We start from the raw sequence: 15,610 nt of genomic DNA on the forward strand, positions 1-15,610 counted from the left end.
TGAACAACAGGCTGAATAAGTGTACATTATATGAGGCATAAATAACCAACTGAGAATGTGCCTGGTATGTTTACGTAACATATTATGGAAAGAGTCATTCAAATAATGCTGAATTTCCCCCAGGGATCTATAAAGTACTTTCTATTCTATTCTAAATCATACTTGCCAACCTTGAGACCTCCGATTTTGGGAGGTGGGGGGTGGGGTGGGGCGTGGTCGTGGGTGGGGCGTGGTCGTGGGTGGGGCGGGGGTGTGGTTATGGGCAGGGGGCGTGGTTAAGAGGGGAGGAGCATATTTACAGCTAGAATTCACCAACTCGAGTATTTCATATATATTTCATATATATATATATATATATATATATATATATATATATATATATATATATATATATATATATATATATATATATATATATATATATATATATGAAATATATATGAAATACTCGAGTATGAAATACTTTACTTTCAGTGAATTCTAGCTATATATATATATATATATATATATATATATATATATATATATATATATATATATATATATATATATATATATATATATATATATATATTTTTTTTTTTATTATACATATAAATAAAATAAATACTTGAATTTCAGTGTTCCGGAGGCTATCCAGTAGATGGCAGTATTGTCCTGTTTAAGAGTGTAACAACATTGCTGTTTACGGCAGACGAACTGCTTTACGGTAGACGAAAACGTGACTGCTGTTGTTGTGTGTTGTTGCCGCGCTGGGAGGACGTTAATGAAACTGCCTAACAATAAACCCACATAAGAAACCAAGAACTCGCCCTCGATCATTCTACAGTTATAACGTGATTGGGCAGGCACGCTGTTTATATCGTGGGAAAGCGGACGTGAAAACAGACTGTCGCCGCTGTCCCCACTCAGGTCCGCATTGAGCTGGAGGGGGCCTGGCCTCCAGCTCCGGCTGAATTCCGGGAGTTTATCGGGAGAGGCGCTGAATTCCGGGAGTCTCCCGGTAAAACCGGGAGGGTTGGCAAGTATGTTCTAAATAACTATAACATATAGAACATGCTATACGTTTACCAAACAATCTGTCACTCCTAATCGCTAAATCCCATGAAATCTTATACGTCTAGTCTCTTACGTGAATGAGCTAAATAATATTTTTTGATATTGTACGGTAATGTGTCAATAATCTCACACATAAGTCGCTCCTGAGTATAAGTCGCACCCCCGGCCAAACTATGAAAAAAACTGCGACTTATAGTCTGAAAAATATGGTACTTCATTTTTTTCATTGTCACGTTAGTTGACACACACACTTGCAAGCAGAAACATTTTTTGGCGATGATGACTGTAAAGTATTAGCCCACATTTCCTCTTTTGTTTGTACACAGATCGTTACGGCGCATGCACGTAACATCTTTCCCTCCGCTGCAGGAGCAGCTAAAAGCTCCGCTGAGAGCGCCGCCGGACACGCCCCTGCGCATCCCGCTCGAACCGCGGCCAGGCGCCTACACGGCTGCGGGCAATCTGCAATTGGCGCACCTGGATCGAATGAGGCTCGACAGCACAAAGACCAACGCAGCCGACAATCCAGCGCCGGAACGTAGTTCTCTGTCTGACAGTAAGCTTCGCGCCTCTGGCTCCTCTCCTGTGTTTGCTCTCCGTATTCCTCTGCTCCTTGTGCTCACTTGTTCCGGTCGTTTCTCTGTTCCCGCAGTATCCTCCGTCGCCTTGGAAGCGAGCTGTGCGCGTCACTTCCCTGGCTCCCCCTCTGGACTGTGATCCCTCGATCCTCGACCCCCTCGCTTTGGACACGGACCTCAAGACGCCTCTCTACAGTCTCATGGACCTTCCACTTGGATCACGGACCTTCTTCTGCCCAGCCCCTTTGGACTTGTTTGCCTTTCCAACCAACACGCACTTACAACAACCTCCTGGTAATATTACCCTGTTAATTCCTGCACATAGTCTTGCATGCAAACACATAGTAGCATACACACTCCAATCCCTCATCAAGCTCAATAAAATCCTGTTGAGCGATACTTCCTGTGTCGTGCCGTACTCAAAGCGCTTTGACACTATTTCCACATTCACCCATTCACACACAGCTTCACACACTGATGGCGGGAGCTGCCATGCAAGGCGCTAACCACGACCCATCAGGAACAGGGGTGAAGTGTCTTGCTCAACGACACAACGGACGTGACTAGGTTGGTAGAAGGTGGGGATCGAACCAAGAACCCTCAGGTTGCTGGCACGGCCACTCTCCCAACCGCGCCACGCCGTCCCCGTGTGCAGCTATGGAAAGAAGTTCTGGCGATGCTTAAAATGACCAAAATACAGTAAATATTGTACACATTACATATTGTTGCGAACGTGTCCGTTACTACATTATATAAACACTTGCAGCATGTATATAAAATGTTGATGGAGGGTTTTTAAGTTGTTTTAGAGAGCTTTGAAGGCTACAACGCTAGATTTTCCAAGCATTTTTTTCAATCATCTTTAGAATCCTTAAAAAAAGAAAGACGTGTGTTTTTTCCCCCTCATAATGATTGTGAACGATTGGCAAAATTCTAAAAAAAAGTGCAGTTTCCCTTTAAGTGCTTTTAGATCCAATCCAATCCACTTTATTTATATAGCACATTTAAACAACAAAAATGTTTCCAAAGTGCTGCACAAAAATATTAAAAACAAGATTCATATCCTTAGCTCCACCAATGACTGAATAAAAACAAAATAAATAAATATAAAACAATATAAAAATAAATATGATTGTGACAGTCCTTCACTGTCGTGCGGGTTCCATGGACCACCAAGGGTTGACATCACTGCGAGCAGGTTTGACTTTCTTTATTTTTCAATAAAATGTCCTTTTTGTCTATTCCAGCCATCAGCTTCTTCGCTCGCTCACGCTCGCTCTTCCCCCACCTGAGCACGCGAATGGTTTTTCCTGTTTGCTTTTCAGCCAGCGTCTTTTGTGTCTATCTGTCTATTTCACTCGCTCTCTCGGCGTGCTCTGCCAACCACCAACAACAACCTTTCTCCTTCCTGACCGCTGCCTCTAACAGAGCGGCAGGTGATCAGACAAACACCCACAGCTGTGTCATCTACGCACCTGCCGCTAATCTCGAAGCCGGTCCTGACACGCCCCGCTTCTCCGCAGGCCCGCAGGCCACGCCCCACCACAATGATTAAAAACAATTTTAAAGGGTAAAACCAATTAAAACAATAAATAGAAATCCATCCATCCATCCATTTTTCTACTTGTCCCTTTTTGGGTCGCGGGGGGTGCTGGTGCCTATCTTAGCTGCATTCGGGCGGAAGGCGGGGTACACCCTGGACAAGTCGCCACCTCATCGCAGGGCCAACACAGATAGACAGACAACATTCACACTCACATTCACACACTAGGGCCAATTTAGTGTTGCCAATCAACCTATCCCCAGGTGCATGTCTTTGGAGGTGGGAGGAAGCCGGAGTACCCGGAGGGAACCCACGCAGTCACGGGGAGAACATGCAAACTCCACACAGAAAGATCCAGAGCCCGGGATTGAACTCAGGACCTTCGTATTGTGAGGCACATGCACTAACCACTGCTCCACCGTGCTGCCCAATAAAATAAATAGAAATAACAATTTAAAAACACAGAGGACCACACAACTCACGTAGAGCCAGAGAATAAAAGTGGGTCTTAAAACAAGACTTAAAACACTCCACTGTGGGAGCAGTTCGAACATGGAGGGGCAGAGCGTTCCAGAGTTTAGGGCCGACCACAGAGAAGGCCCTGTGTCCCCTGGTTTTAAGTCTCGTCTTGGGCACCACGAGCTGGAGCTGGCTCTCAGACCTCAGAGCTTGCGCAGGAGTGTAAATTTGGATGAGGTCCGAGATATAATGAAGTGCCAGTCCATGCAAACGGAGTGTTGCGTCACTGCAGAGGTGAAACAAAGGTGGCAAAATTAACATAGATATACAGTATTTATTTATAGTGTGGATCTGAATCTGCCTCCACAATCTCCCCCTCACCCATGTCTCAGACACCTTCTCCTGTCAGCTCAGAGCCAAGTCAGAACATGTGCTCGGTAACTCAAAAACCCAGCAGATTAAGAAAGTGGACCCGGCAGGGAAGCCATCCTTTGGATTTTGCTGTAGGGAAAATCTCCACCCTCCGTGAACGCCGGCGGAGCTTGAAAAATTAATTTGCGTGCGCTTGTCACAGCGGAATTGTGTGGAGAAGAGGACTCTAAAGTGCAACGCAATTGTGTGCATTAGGGGAAGAAAACTTCCGACAACGGCGGGGAGGTGTCCTCCCAAACTTTCTCGGGGAGTTGGGATTAAGGTGCTGTCATATCATGGGGGACTCTGCAAAGTGTGAGATTAGGGTGGAAATATTACCTCAAGGCTTACTGTGCTATCTTTCTCTGCTGCTTTATGACTTCCTGCCAGTCGACTAACATTGTTTGCTTGGCAACGTGTGTGTGTGAGTGTGGTCCAACACACCTACACACGTAGAGGAGTTTAGCATCCCTGTGGCCCCCAAAGAATCACCTCGGTCTGGATTGCTTCTATTCATGGTTTGAATATATTCACTGTATTTTTTAGGGGTATTTTCCACAAAGGATTAAATTAAAGGCCTATTGAAACCCACTACTACCGACCACGCAGTCTAATAGTTTATATATCAATGATGAAATCTTAACATTGCAACACATGCCAATACGGCCGGGTTAACTTATAAAGTGCAATTCTAAATTTCCCGCCACACTTCCTGTTAAAAACGTTTTATTATGCTGACGTATGCGTGCGACGTCACGAGGACAAGGGAAGTATTCGGAGCCCGGAGAATCCTATACAACAAGCTCTGTTTTCATTTCATAATTCCACAGTATTCTGGACATCTGTGTTGGTGAATCTTTTGCAATTTGTTTAATGAACAATGGAGGCTGCAAAGAAGAACGTTGTAGGTGGGATCGATCGGTGTATTAGCGGCTGGCTGTAGCAACACAACAAGGACTTAGCAGACGCCTAGCCGATGCTAGCCGCCAAACCCACGGATGAAGTCCTTCGTCGCGCCGTCGATCGCTGGAACGCAGGTGAGCACGGCTGTTGATGGGCAGATGAGGGCTGGCTGGCGTAGGTGGAGCGCTAATGTTTTTATCATAGCTCTGTGAGGTCCGGTTGCTAAGTTGCTAAATTAGCCTTAGCGTCATTAGCAACAGCATTGTTAAGCTTTACCAGGCTGAGAATTATTAACCGTGTAGTTACATGTACATGGTTTAATAGTATTGTTGATCTTCTGTCTATCCTTCCAGTCAGGGATTTATGTATTTTGTTTCTATCTGCATTTGAGAACGATGCTATCACGTTAGCTCAGTAGCTAAGTGTGTCACCGATGTATTGTCGTGGAGATAAAAGTCACTTTGAATGTCCATTTCGCGTGCTCGACTCTCATTTTCAAGAGGATATAGTATCCGAGGTGGTTTAAAATACAAATCCGTGATCCAATAGAAAACACACAATATCACAATAGAAAAAGGAGAGAGTGTGGAATCCAATGAGCCAGCTTGTACCTAAGTTACGGTCAGAGCGAAAAAAGATACGTCCTGCACTGCCTCTAGTTCTTCACTCTAACGTTCCTCATCCACAAATCTTTCATCCTCGCTCAAATTAATGGGGTAATCGTCGCTTTGTCGCTCCAAATCTCTCTCGCTCCATTGTAAACAAAGGAAAATTTTGAGGAATATTACCACCTGTGACGTCACGCTACTTCCGGTACAGGCAAGGCTTTTTTTTTATCAGCGAGCAAAAGTTGCGAACTTTATCGTCGATTTTCTCTACTAAATCCTTTCAGCAAAAATATGGCAATATCGCGAAATGATCAAGTATGACACATAGAATGGATCTGCTATTCCCGTTTAAATAAAAAAAAATCATTTCAGTAGGCCTTTAAATTCGTCAAATGTTGCCTATTATCGATTATCAGTTTTTTGTATGCTTGTAGTTAGAATGTCCGCCCTGAGATCGGTAGGTCTTGAGTAGAGATGTCCGATAATATCGGCCTGCCGATTTTATCGGCTGATAAATGCTTTAAAATGTAATATCGGAAATTATCGGTATCGGTTTCAACCTCCCGATTTTCCCGGGAGACTCCTGAATTTCAGTGCCCCTCCCAAAAATCTCCCGGGGCAACCATTCTCCCGAATTTCTCCCGATTTCCACCCTTAAAGGCACTGCCTTTAACGTCCTCTACAACCTGTCGTCAAGTCCGCTTTTCCTCCATACAAACAGCGTGCCGACCTAGTCACATAATATATGCGGCTTTTACACACACATACGTGAATGCAAGGCATACTTAATCTACAGCCATACAGGTCACACTGAGGGTGCCCGTATAAACAACTTTAACACTGTTACAAATATGCGCCACACTGTGAACCCACACCAAACAAGAATGACAAACACATTTCGGGAGAACATCCGCACCGTAACACAACAGAACAAATACCCAGAACCCCTTGCAGCACTAACTCTTCCGGGACGCTACAATATACACCCCCCGCTACCACCAAACCCCGCCCCCCCAACCTCCCCTTCGCATAACTGGAGTTGAAGTTGTTCTCTTATTTTGGAAAACCTTGTTTTTGATTGATTGATTGATTGAAACTTGTATTAGTAGATTGCACAGTACAGTACATATTCCGCACAATTGACCACTAAATCGTAACACCGAATAAGTTTTTCAACTTGTTTAAGTCGGGGTCCACGTTAATCAATTCATGGTAAAGTTACATTGTTTAAGGCATCCAGTGGGGCATCACAACAAAATTAGGTATAGTAATGTGTTAATTCCACGACTGTATATATCGGTATCAGTTGATATCGGAGGAATCGGTAATTAAGCGTTGGACAATATCGGAATATCGGATATCGGCAAAAAAGCCATTATCGGACATCTCTAGTCGTGAGTTCAAACCCCAACCGAGTCATACCAAAGACTATAAACATGGGACCCATTACCTCCCTGCTTGGCACTCAGCATCAAGGGTTGGAATTGGGGGTTAAACGGGTCAAATGCAGAGGTTAATTTCACCACACCTAGTGTGTGCGTGACACTCATTGGTGCGTTAACTTTAAAAAAAGCTAAAACAGTCAAATAAACAGCAGATTTGAGATTTTTGTGGGACCTGAGCAGGGCTGCCAAGTTTCAGAAAATGAGTGCGTTCTTTTTATCGATTTGGACTATTTTAACGTCGATACACCTTAAGATTGATGTCTTCGCCTCCAGCAGCTCTCCCTGCACTGTGGCCATTGTTTGATTAAATACTGTTTTACAGTGGTTCTCAAAGTGGATTCTATGGGGACTCTGTGGGTTCCTTGAGGGCGGTCTAAATTAATCTTAACAAGGTTTGTAACTCTGACAGTGTTCGGTCCATTCGGTTCCATTTGTACACTGTCAGAGTTAAGGACACACCTCAAGTTATTATTTCTTGAGAAACACTGCGTTAGGGGGTCTACATTTACATTTGCAAGTTTGCAACTGACATATACACACACACACACACACACACACACGCGCAAACACGTACAAACACACACTGGGACTAACGTTAGGGTCTCTTTTTCAAGTGAGAACTGGCCAAGAGAAGAGGCAAATAAATGTTACACAGCTTTGCAACAAATACAGCACAACTTATAGAAGCCACAAAACAGTGCATATTACATGGAAAACAGCAAATAAACAGTGAACACAATTGAGTAGTTACCTTCTTTTAGCAAGCAGTAGAATGTTGAGTGGGTTTTACAAACCCCGTTTCCATATGAGTTGGGAAATTGTGTTAGATGTAAATATAAACGGAATACAATGACTTGCAAATCATTTTCAACCCATATTCAGTTGAATGCACTACAAAGACAAGATATTTGATGTTCAAACTCATAAACTTTATTTATTTTTTTGCAACTAATAATTAACTTAGAATTTCATGGCTGCAACACGTGCCAAAGTAGTTGGGAAAGGGCATGTTCACCACTGTGTTACATGGCCTTTCCTTTTAACAACACTCAGTAAATGTTTGGGAACTGAGGAGACACATTTTTGAAGCTTCTCAGGTGGAATTCTTTCCCTTTCTTGCTCGATTTTCAGTGAAACGGAAATAACCGTAGAATACATAAATTAAAGATGCATCAATATTCGATTTTTGCTGGAATCCTAGCTCCTGAATCGTAATCAAATCGTGAGGTGCCCAAAGAATCCCACCTCTAGTATTAATACACGCTCCACATTTTCTATTTGATGACAATAATCACACAGCCCTACGTTACGTTTCCATATTCATTTCAATGAGCTATTTGGATATTTGTCATAACCTCAGTCTAGCAATTAAATCTTCCCCTTTCCTAGTTCTATTATCTCCTCCTATTATCCTCTGTACTTTGTAATACTGCTTACCGGTACCTTGTCTTTCTTTATTCCAATTATCCTGCCATTTTTTAATGACTTTAGCACACATTACCACACTTCCAGCTTTATTCATTTTAAAGATTTTCATAATTATTTCATTTAATAAATCCTGTCTTGTTCCTGAAGCTACATTTTTCATGCTGATTAATACACTGCTGCAGTCCAAGCACACAACTGTACTTACTTTATTTTTTTCTGTCCATTTAACTGCCATGTACATTGTTTAAAGGCCTACTGAAATGGCATTTTTTTATTTAAACGGGGATAGCGGATCCATTCTATGTGTCATACTTGATCATTTTGCAACATTGCCATATTTTTGCTGAAAGGATTTAGTAGAGAACATCGACGATAAAGTTTGCAACTTTTGGTCGCTGATAAAAAAGCCTTGCCTGTACCGGAAGTAGCGTGACGTCGCAGGTTGAAGGGCTCCTCACATTTCCACATTGTTTACACCAGCAGCGAGAGCGATTCGGACCGAGAAAGCGACGATTACCCCATTAATTTGAGCCAGGATGAAAGATTCGTGGATGAGGAACGTGAGAGTGAAGGACTAGAGTGCAGTGCAGGACGTATCTTTTTTTCGCTCTGACCGTAACTTAGGTACAAGGGCTCATTGGATTCCACACTTTCTCCTTTTTCTATTGTGGATCACGGATTTGTATTTTAAACCACCTCGGATACTATATCTTCTTGAAAATGAGAGTCGAGAACGCGAAATGGACATTCACAGTGACTTTTATCTCCACGACAATACATCGGTGAAGCACTTTAGCTACTGAGCTAACGTGATAGCATCGGGCTTAACTGCATATAGAAACAAAACAAATAAGCCCCTGACTGGAAGGATAGACAGAAGATCAACAATACTATTAAACCATGGACATGTAACTACACGGTTAATGCTTTCCAGCTTGGCGAAGCTTAGCAATGCTGTTGCTAACGACGCCATTGAAGCTAACTTAGCTACGGGACCTCGTCATAGCTATGATAAAAACATTATCTCTCCACCTACGCCAGCTCTCATCTGCTCATCAACACCCGTGCTCACCTGCGTTCCAGCGATCGACGGCGCGACGAAGGACTTCACCCGATCATCGATGCGGTCGGCGGCTAGTGTCGGATAGCGCGTCTACTATCCTCAAAGTCCTCCTGGTTGTGTTGCTGCAGCCAGCCGCTAATACACCGATCCCACCTACAGCTTTCTTCTTTGCAGTCTCCATTGTTTATTAAACAAATTGCAAAAGATTCACCAACACAGATGTCCAGAATACTGTGGAATTTTGCGATGAAAACAGAGCTGTTTGTATTGCGATACAATGTGTCCGAATACTTCCGTTTTAACCATTGACGTCACGCGCAAACGTCATCATACATAGACGTTTTCAACCGGAAGTTTAGCGGGAAATTTAAAATTGCACTTTATAAGTTAACCCGGCCGATTCATCATTGATATATAAACTATCAGACTGCGTGGTCGGTAGTAGTGGGTTTCAGTAGGCCTTTAATCATTGTCTTTTCTTTTACTTGACAACTTAGTAGTACTTGATGATATCCCGCCACTATCCCCTTCCATCTCGATTCAGTCCCAAATATGCCTTACCGCCAAAGATTCAAGATCGTAGTATTGACACTCGACAGGCACGGTCGCTGGCGGTGCGGTCCTCTACGCCAGTGTCTTTCAACCTATTTTTGAGCCAAGGCACATTTTTTGTGTTAAAAAAATCCTGAGGCACACCACCAGCAGAAATCATTAAAAAACGAAACTCAGTTGACAGTAAAAAGTCGTTGTCGCAATTGTTGGATATGACTTTAAACCATAACCAACCATGCATCACTGTAGCTCTTGTCTCAAAGTAGGTGTACTGTCACCACCTGTCACATCACGCCATGACTTATATTGAGTTTTTTGCTGTTTTCCTGTGTGTAGTGTTTTAGTTCATGTCTTGCGCTCCTATTTGGGTGGCTTTTTCTCTTTTTTTTTGTATTTTCCTGTAGCAGTTTCATGTCTTCCTTTGAGCGATATTTCCCGCATCTACTTTGTTTTAGCAACCAACAATATTTCAGTTGTTTTTATCCTTCTTTTTGGGGACAAAGTACATCTTTGCTCCACAGTAAGTCTTTGCTGTCGTCCAGCATTCTGTTTTTGTTTACTTTGTAGCCAGTTCAGTTTTAGTTTCGTTCTGCATAGCCTTCCCTAAGCTTCAATGCCTTTTCTTAGAGGCACTCACTGTTATAATGTGAACATTCATGAAAGCATTATTAAGTTGCACTCATTAGAACAACGGCAATATAGCCAAGTGCCCACTTGGTGTCGCTGTAGGATAAGGAATGGATGATTTTCGCATGTGCTGTTTACTATGTGATGTCCCTAGGACTTCTGGGTTGTGTACGTGATCCTCCGATAGACAGCAATGTTACGTCGGCTCCGTGTCTGTATTAATAGTAACTCTGCAGTACTTTAATAAAGTGTATTTCGGCTAAGAACCTTTTCCAGTGGTCCTTGAAAAAGAGCACAAGTTACCACATATTTTTGGCGACGAGGTGAACTGGTTTTTGTTTTTTCGTGTGTCTCCGGTTTGTTGTTTTGTAAGCTAAGCTAAGTGTGCTAGGTAAGCTAGGCGGCCGTGCGTGACCGACGGCGCCGAGGAAAAACACAGAGGAGAGACGCAGTTCGCAGCAGTGAAGCAGAACGGAGGACGGCAGTGTGTGTCGGCGGCTGCAGAGGAGCAGCTTGAAGAGGAAATAAAAAAGGCACCCGGAGCTACAGAAGAGCTGCGTGGAGAGGGAGCCTCAAGCTAGGATGGCTACATATGGGACTGTCGGTGAATTTGTGGAGGGACACGAGGACTGGACGGAGTATGAAGAAAGGTTGGGACACTTTTTCTCTGCTAATGGGATTACAGAAGAGGATAAAAAGCGCTCTATTCTCCTGAGTGCGTGTGGAGCAAAGACTTATAAGTTGATAAGGAACTTGGCCACACCGCGGAAACCGGGAGAGATCCCATATGATGATCTTGTCACGCTCGTGGGAAACCACCACAATCCAAAACCTTCTGTGATAGTCCAAAGATTCAAGTTTCACAGCTACTTCAGGAGGCAAGGTCAGTCTGTGGCTAACTTTGTAGCCGAGTTACGGCAGCTGTCAGAACATTGTGATTTCGGGGCAGTGTTAGATGATATGCTACGTGACAGATTAGTGTGCGGCATTAATAATGACGCCACACAACGCCGCCTGCTGGGGGAAACTCCACCACTGACGTTCAAGAAAGCTCTGGAAATCTCCCAAGGCATGGAGATGGCTGCTAATAATGCCAAGGATATCCAGAAAGGACATGGAGGAGCACAAACAGCAGCAGTGCACCATGTCAGGAGAGAGACTGGTAAGCATGAAAGAAAAGTGGAGTGTTTTCGTTGTGGAGGGGGACACTATGCAAATGACTGTAAATTTAAAGACGTTGTTTGTCATGCTTGTAACAAAAAGGGACATTTAGCCAAAAAGTGCAGAAGCTCAAAGGGGAAGGGCAAGCCGGGGCTGGGAAAAATGCAGCAGGCTCAGGCAGCCACACATCACCTAGATGAAGAAGATAAAGAGGCTGTGTGTTCTTTTAACATGTTTGGTGTGGAAACGGATGAAGAACCACCTGAGCCTTACTATGCAACAGTCACTGTAGGAGGGCAGGACATTAAGTTTGAGATTGATTCAGGAGCTACAGCCTCCGTTATCAGTGAAGACACTTACAGGAGGACGTGGGGGTTTAACCAGCCTCCCATCCGCCCATCAAAGCTCAAACTTAGGACCTATACAGGGCAGCCCATTCCTCATTTGGGAGTGGTTTATGTGGACATTTTAGCAGAGGGTCAAAAAGCTAAAGGCAGGCTGGTGATCGCTAAAGGCAGAGGGCCCAGTCTTTTGGGCCGCGATGTGCTTAGAAAAATCCGACTCAACTGGCATGAAATAAAATATGCAAGCACAACAGAGGTCACTCTGCAGCGATACAGTGATGTGTTCAAGGATGAGCTGGGAACACTTAAGGGCATGACAGTAAAGCTCCATGTTGACCCTGAAGCCACACCTAGGTTTTTCAAGCCCAGAGCAGTGCCCTATGCCATGAAAGGCAAAGTTGAAGAGGAACTGGAACGATTACAGAAGCTGGGCATCATCAAGCCCGTCCAGTTTTCAAGGTGGGCAGCACCCATTGTTCCAGTGTTAAAGGAGGACAAAACTGCACGGATATGCGGGGACTACAAAGTCACAGTGAATCAGGTCTCTAAGCTGGAGGAGTATCCATTGCCACGCATAGACGACCTGTTTGCGACCCTGGCAGGGGGTAAGCTGTTCACAAAGCTGGACATGAGCCAGGCCTACCAACAGCTACTGCTCGACGAGGATTCAAAAGAGTACGTCACGATCAACACACACAAAGGTTTATTCAAATACAATCGCCTGGTGTTTGGAGTGGCATCCAGTCCTGCCATTTTCCAAAGAACAATGGACACTCTGCTGCAGGGGATTCCGCATGTAGCAGTGTACTTAGATGATATTTTGGTCACAGGGGCCACGGAGGTGGAGCATCTGGCTAACTTGGAAGAGGTGCTGAAGAGACTCTCAGAAGCAGGGCTGCGATTAAAGCGCAGCAAATGTGTGTTTCTAGCACCAAGTGTGACCTATCTGGGACACAGGATCACAGCACAGGGACTCTGCCCAGTGGAAGACAAAGTGAGAGCTATTAAGGAAGCTCCAAACCCCAAATGCATCACTGAACTCAGATCGTTCTTAGGCATGGTGAACTATTATGGCAAGTTTCTGCCCGACCTCTCAAAAGTTTTGGCCCCACTGTACAAGTTGCTTCACAATGACACGAAATGGCAGTGGTGTGAGGAGCAGGAGGCAGCTTTCAAGGAAGTGAAAGAGCTCCTCCATTCAGCAACGCTCCTGGTTCACTATGACCCGGATAAACAGATAACACTTTCATGCGACGCCTCGCCCTATGGAGTCGGGGCAGTTCTTTCGCATGTAATGGAGGACGGATCAGAGAAGCCGGTTGGCTTTGCTTCACGTACCCTGACAAAAGCGGAGCAGGGATACTCACAGCTAGACAAAGAAGGTCTGGCCATCGTGTTCGCTGTCAAGCGCTTTCATCAGTATCTCTATGGTCGCGCATTCAAGATCTACACAGACCATAAGCCACTGATGAGCCTGTTCAGTGAGACCAAATGTATCCCACCGCTGGCCTCAGCCAGGATACAACGTTGGGCGCTCACACTGTCAGCCTACCAGTACGCCATAGAGTACAGAGCAGGTAAGGATAACGCAAATGCCGATGCACTGAGTCGGCTGCCTTTACCTGACACGCCTGCTGTTACTTATGTGCCTCCAGAGACTGTTTTCTCACTGGAAAAGCTGGAAGAGACACCTGTGAAAGCATCCCGGATCAAACAGTGGACAGAGAGGGACCCAGTCATGTCCCAAGTAAAAACTTTCCTTTTACAAGGCTGGCCCAGTGTGATAGAAGGAGAGGAGTTGAGGCCTTATACTAAACGTAAAACTGAACTGAGTCTGCAAGATGGCTGCATCTTTTGGGGTGCGAGGGTCATTGTACCTCCCCCAGGCCGTTCACAGATTGTGGAGGAAATACATGAGACTCATCCAGGTGCATCGCGGATGAAAAGCCTCGCAAGATCCTATGTCTGGTGGCCAGGACTGGATAAGGATCTGGAGGACAAAGTGAAAGGATGCACGCAGTGTCAGATTAATCAGAACATGCCTCCACCTGCTCCTTTGCACCCATGGGAGTGGCCAGACCGTCCCTGGTCTAGGCTACATATGGACTTTGCGGGCCCTTTTAAGGGGCAGATGTTTCTCCTAATGGTGGATGCGCATTCTAAATGGATTGAGGCCCACATCATGAGCAACATCACAGCCCCCACAACCATCGACAAACTCAGGCAAGTGTTTGCAGTACACGGCTTGCCTGACACACTAGTCACTGATAATGGTCCGACTTTCACCAGCGAGTTGTTCAGTGAGTTCATGCAACAGAACGGCATTCATCACATAAGAACAGCTCCTTTCCACCCAGCCTCAAATGGACTGGCGGAGCGGGCTGTTCAGACAGTGAAGGAGGGCCTGAAGCGAATGACAGGTGACTCACTCAGCACTCAGCTTTCACGATTCCTGTTTAAATACCGCCTCACGCCACAGACTACAACGGGGCGCACGCCAGCAGAGATGCTGATGGGGCGTCGGCCCAAGTCAAGACTGGACCTGCTGCGTCCGGACATGAAGGCAAAAGTGCAGGGAAAGCAGGAAAAACAGAAAGAAAGACATGATCAACATGCACGTGAGAGACAGTTGAAACCAGATGACTGTGTCTATGTGAGAAACTTCAGCAGCAACAACAACCAGCAGTGGCTACCTGGGATTATTCTCAAGAGGAGTGGGCCAGTTTCCTACGTTGTTAAGCTGACTGATGGACGTATCTTCCGCAGACATCAGGACCATGTGCGCCTGCGGCAGGATACAGGCTCAGAGACAGACAGTTCCACTGAGTTTCCAGGGGCTGGACCAACAGCAGTAGGGGTGGGTTCGCCAGAGTCTGAGACAAGGACAGAGGCTTCTGTTTCCTCTGGAGAGGATGGACACTCTCACACTGACATCCAGACCTCTCCCAGTCTCCCTACACCAGATCCACCGAAGTCACCCACACCAGCGGTGTCTGCTGGGTCACCAGAGGTAGTGCGAAGGTCGCATCGCACTCGCAAACCTCCAGACAGACTGAATGTGTGACTGAAAGTTTAAATCTGCCATGTTTTCATGTTTTCAGGTTTATATTGCTAAACAGTTGCGGAGACAGTACTTTAAGTTTATGTGTACGCCAGCTAATGATAACCACCGTTTTGGGTTTGCTCAAAGTCCATTTATATTTTTGGGAATGTTGGAATCTAAAGGGGGAGAAGTGTTATAATGTGAACATTCATGAAAGCATTATTAAGTTGCACTCATTAGAACAACGGCAATATAGCCAAGTGCCCACTTGGTGTCGCTGTAGGATAAGGAATGGATGATTTTCGCATGTGCTGTTTACTATGTGATGTCCCTAGGACTTCTGGGTTGTGTACGTGATCCTCCGATAGACAGCAATGTTACGTCGG

The 15,610-nt window shown here is 44.9% G+C and overlaps 2 protein-coding genes across 2 annotated transcripts in view; one reads left to right on the forward strand and one right to left on the reverse strand.

The window, feature by feature from the left end:
* LOC133659064 (neural cell adhesion molecule 2-like) overlaps positions 1-15,610 on the reverse strand; it is an 831,315-nt gene that overhangs the window by 37,454 nt on the left and 778,251 nt on the right. The window lies entirely within an intron of this gene.
* LOC133646044 (uncharacterized protein K02A2.6-like) lies at positions 11,099-15,245 on the forward strand. The gene is made up of 2 exons (XM_062041017.1): positions 11,099-13,758; positions 13,837-15,245. Exons 1-2 carry the CDS (start codon positions 11,259-11,261, stop codon positions 15,243-15,245), a joined length of 3,909 nt encoding a protein of 1,302 aa, XP_061897001.1. The 5' UTR covers positions 11,099-11,258.

Source organism: Entelurus aequoreus, linkage group LG01 (genome assembly GCF_033978785.1).
Source record: "Entelurus aequoreus isolate RoL-2023_Sb linkage group LG01, RoL_Eaeq_v1.1, whole genome shotgun sequence".
Taxonomy (NCBI): Eukaryota; Metazoa; Chordata; class Actinopteri; order Syngnathiformes; family Syngnathidae; genus Entelurus; species Entelurus aequoreus.

Bases quoted from the DNA above. Each gene is read 5' to 3' on its own strand.
- LOC133646044 (XM_062041017.1), top strand. From the start codon at position 11,259: ATGGCTACATATGGGACTGTCGGTGAATTTGTGGAGGGACACGAGGAC. The intron at 13,759-13,836 runs GTAAGGATAACG...ATGTGCCTCCAG, and splicing joins CGCCATAGAGTACAGAGCAG to AGACTGTTTTCTCACTGGAA.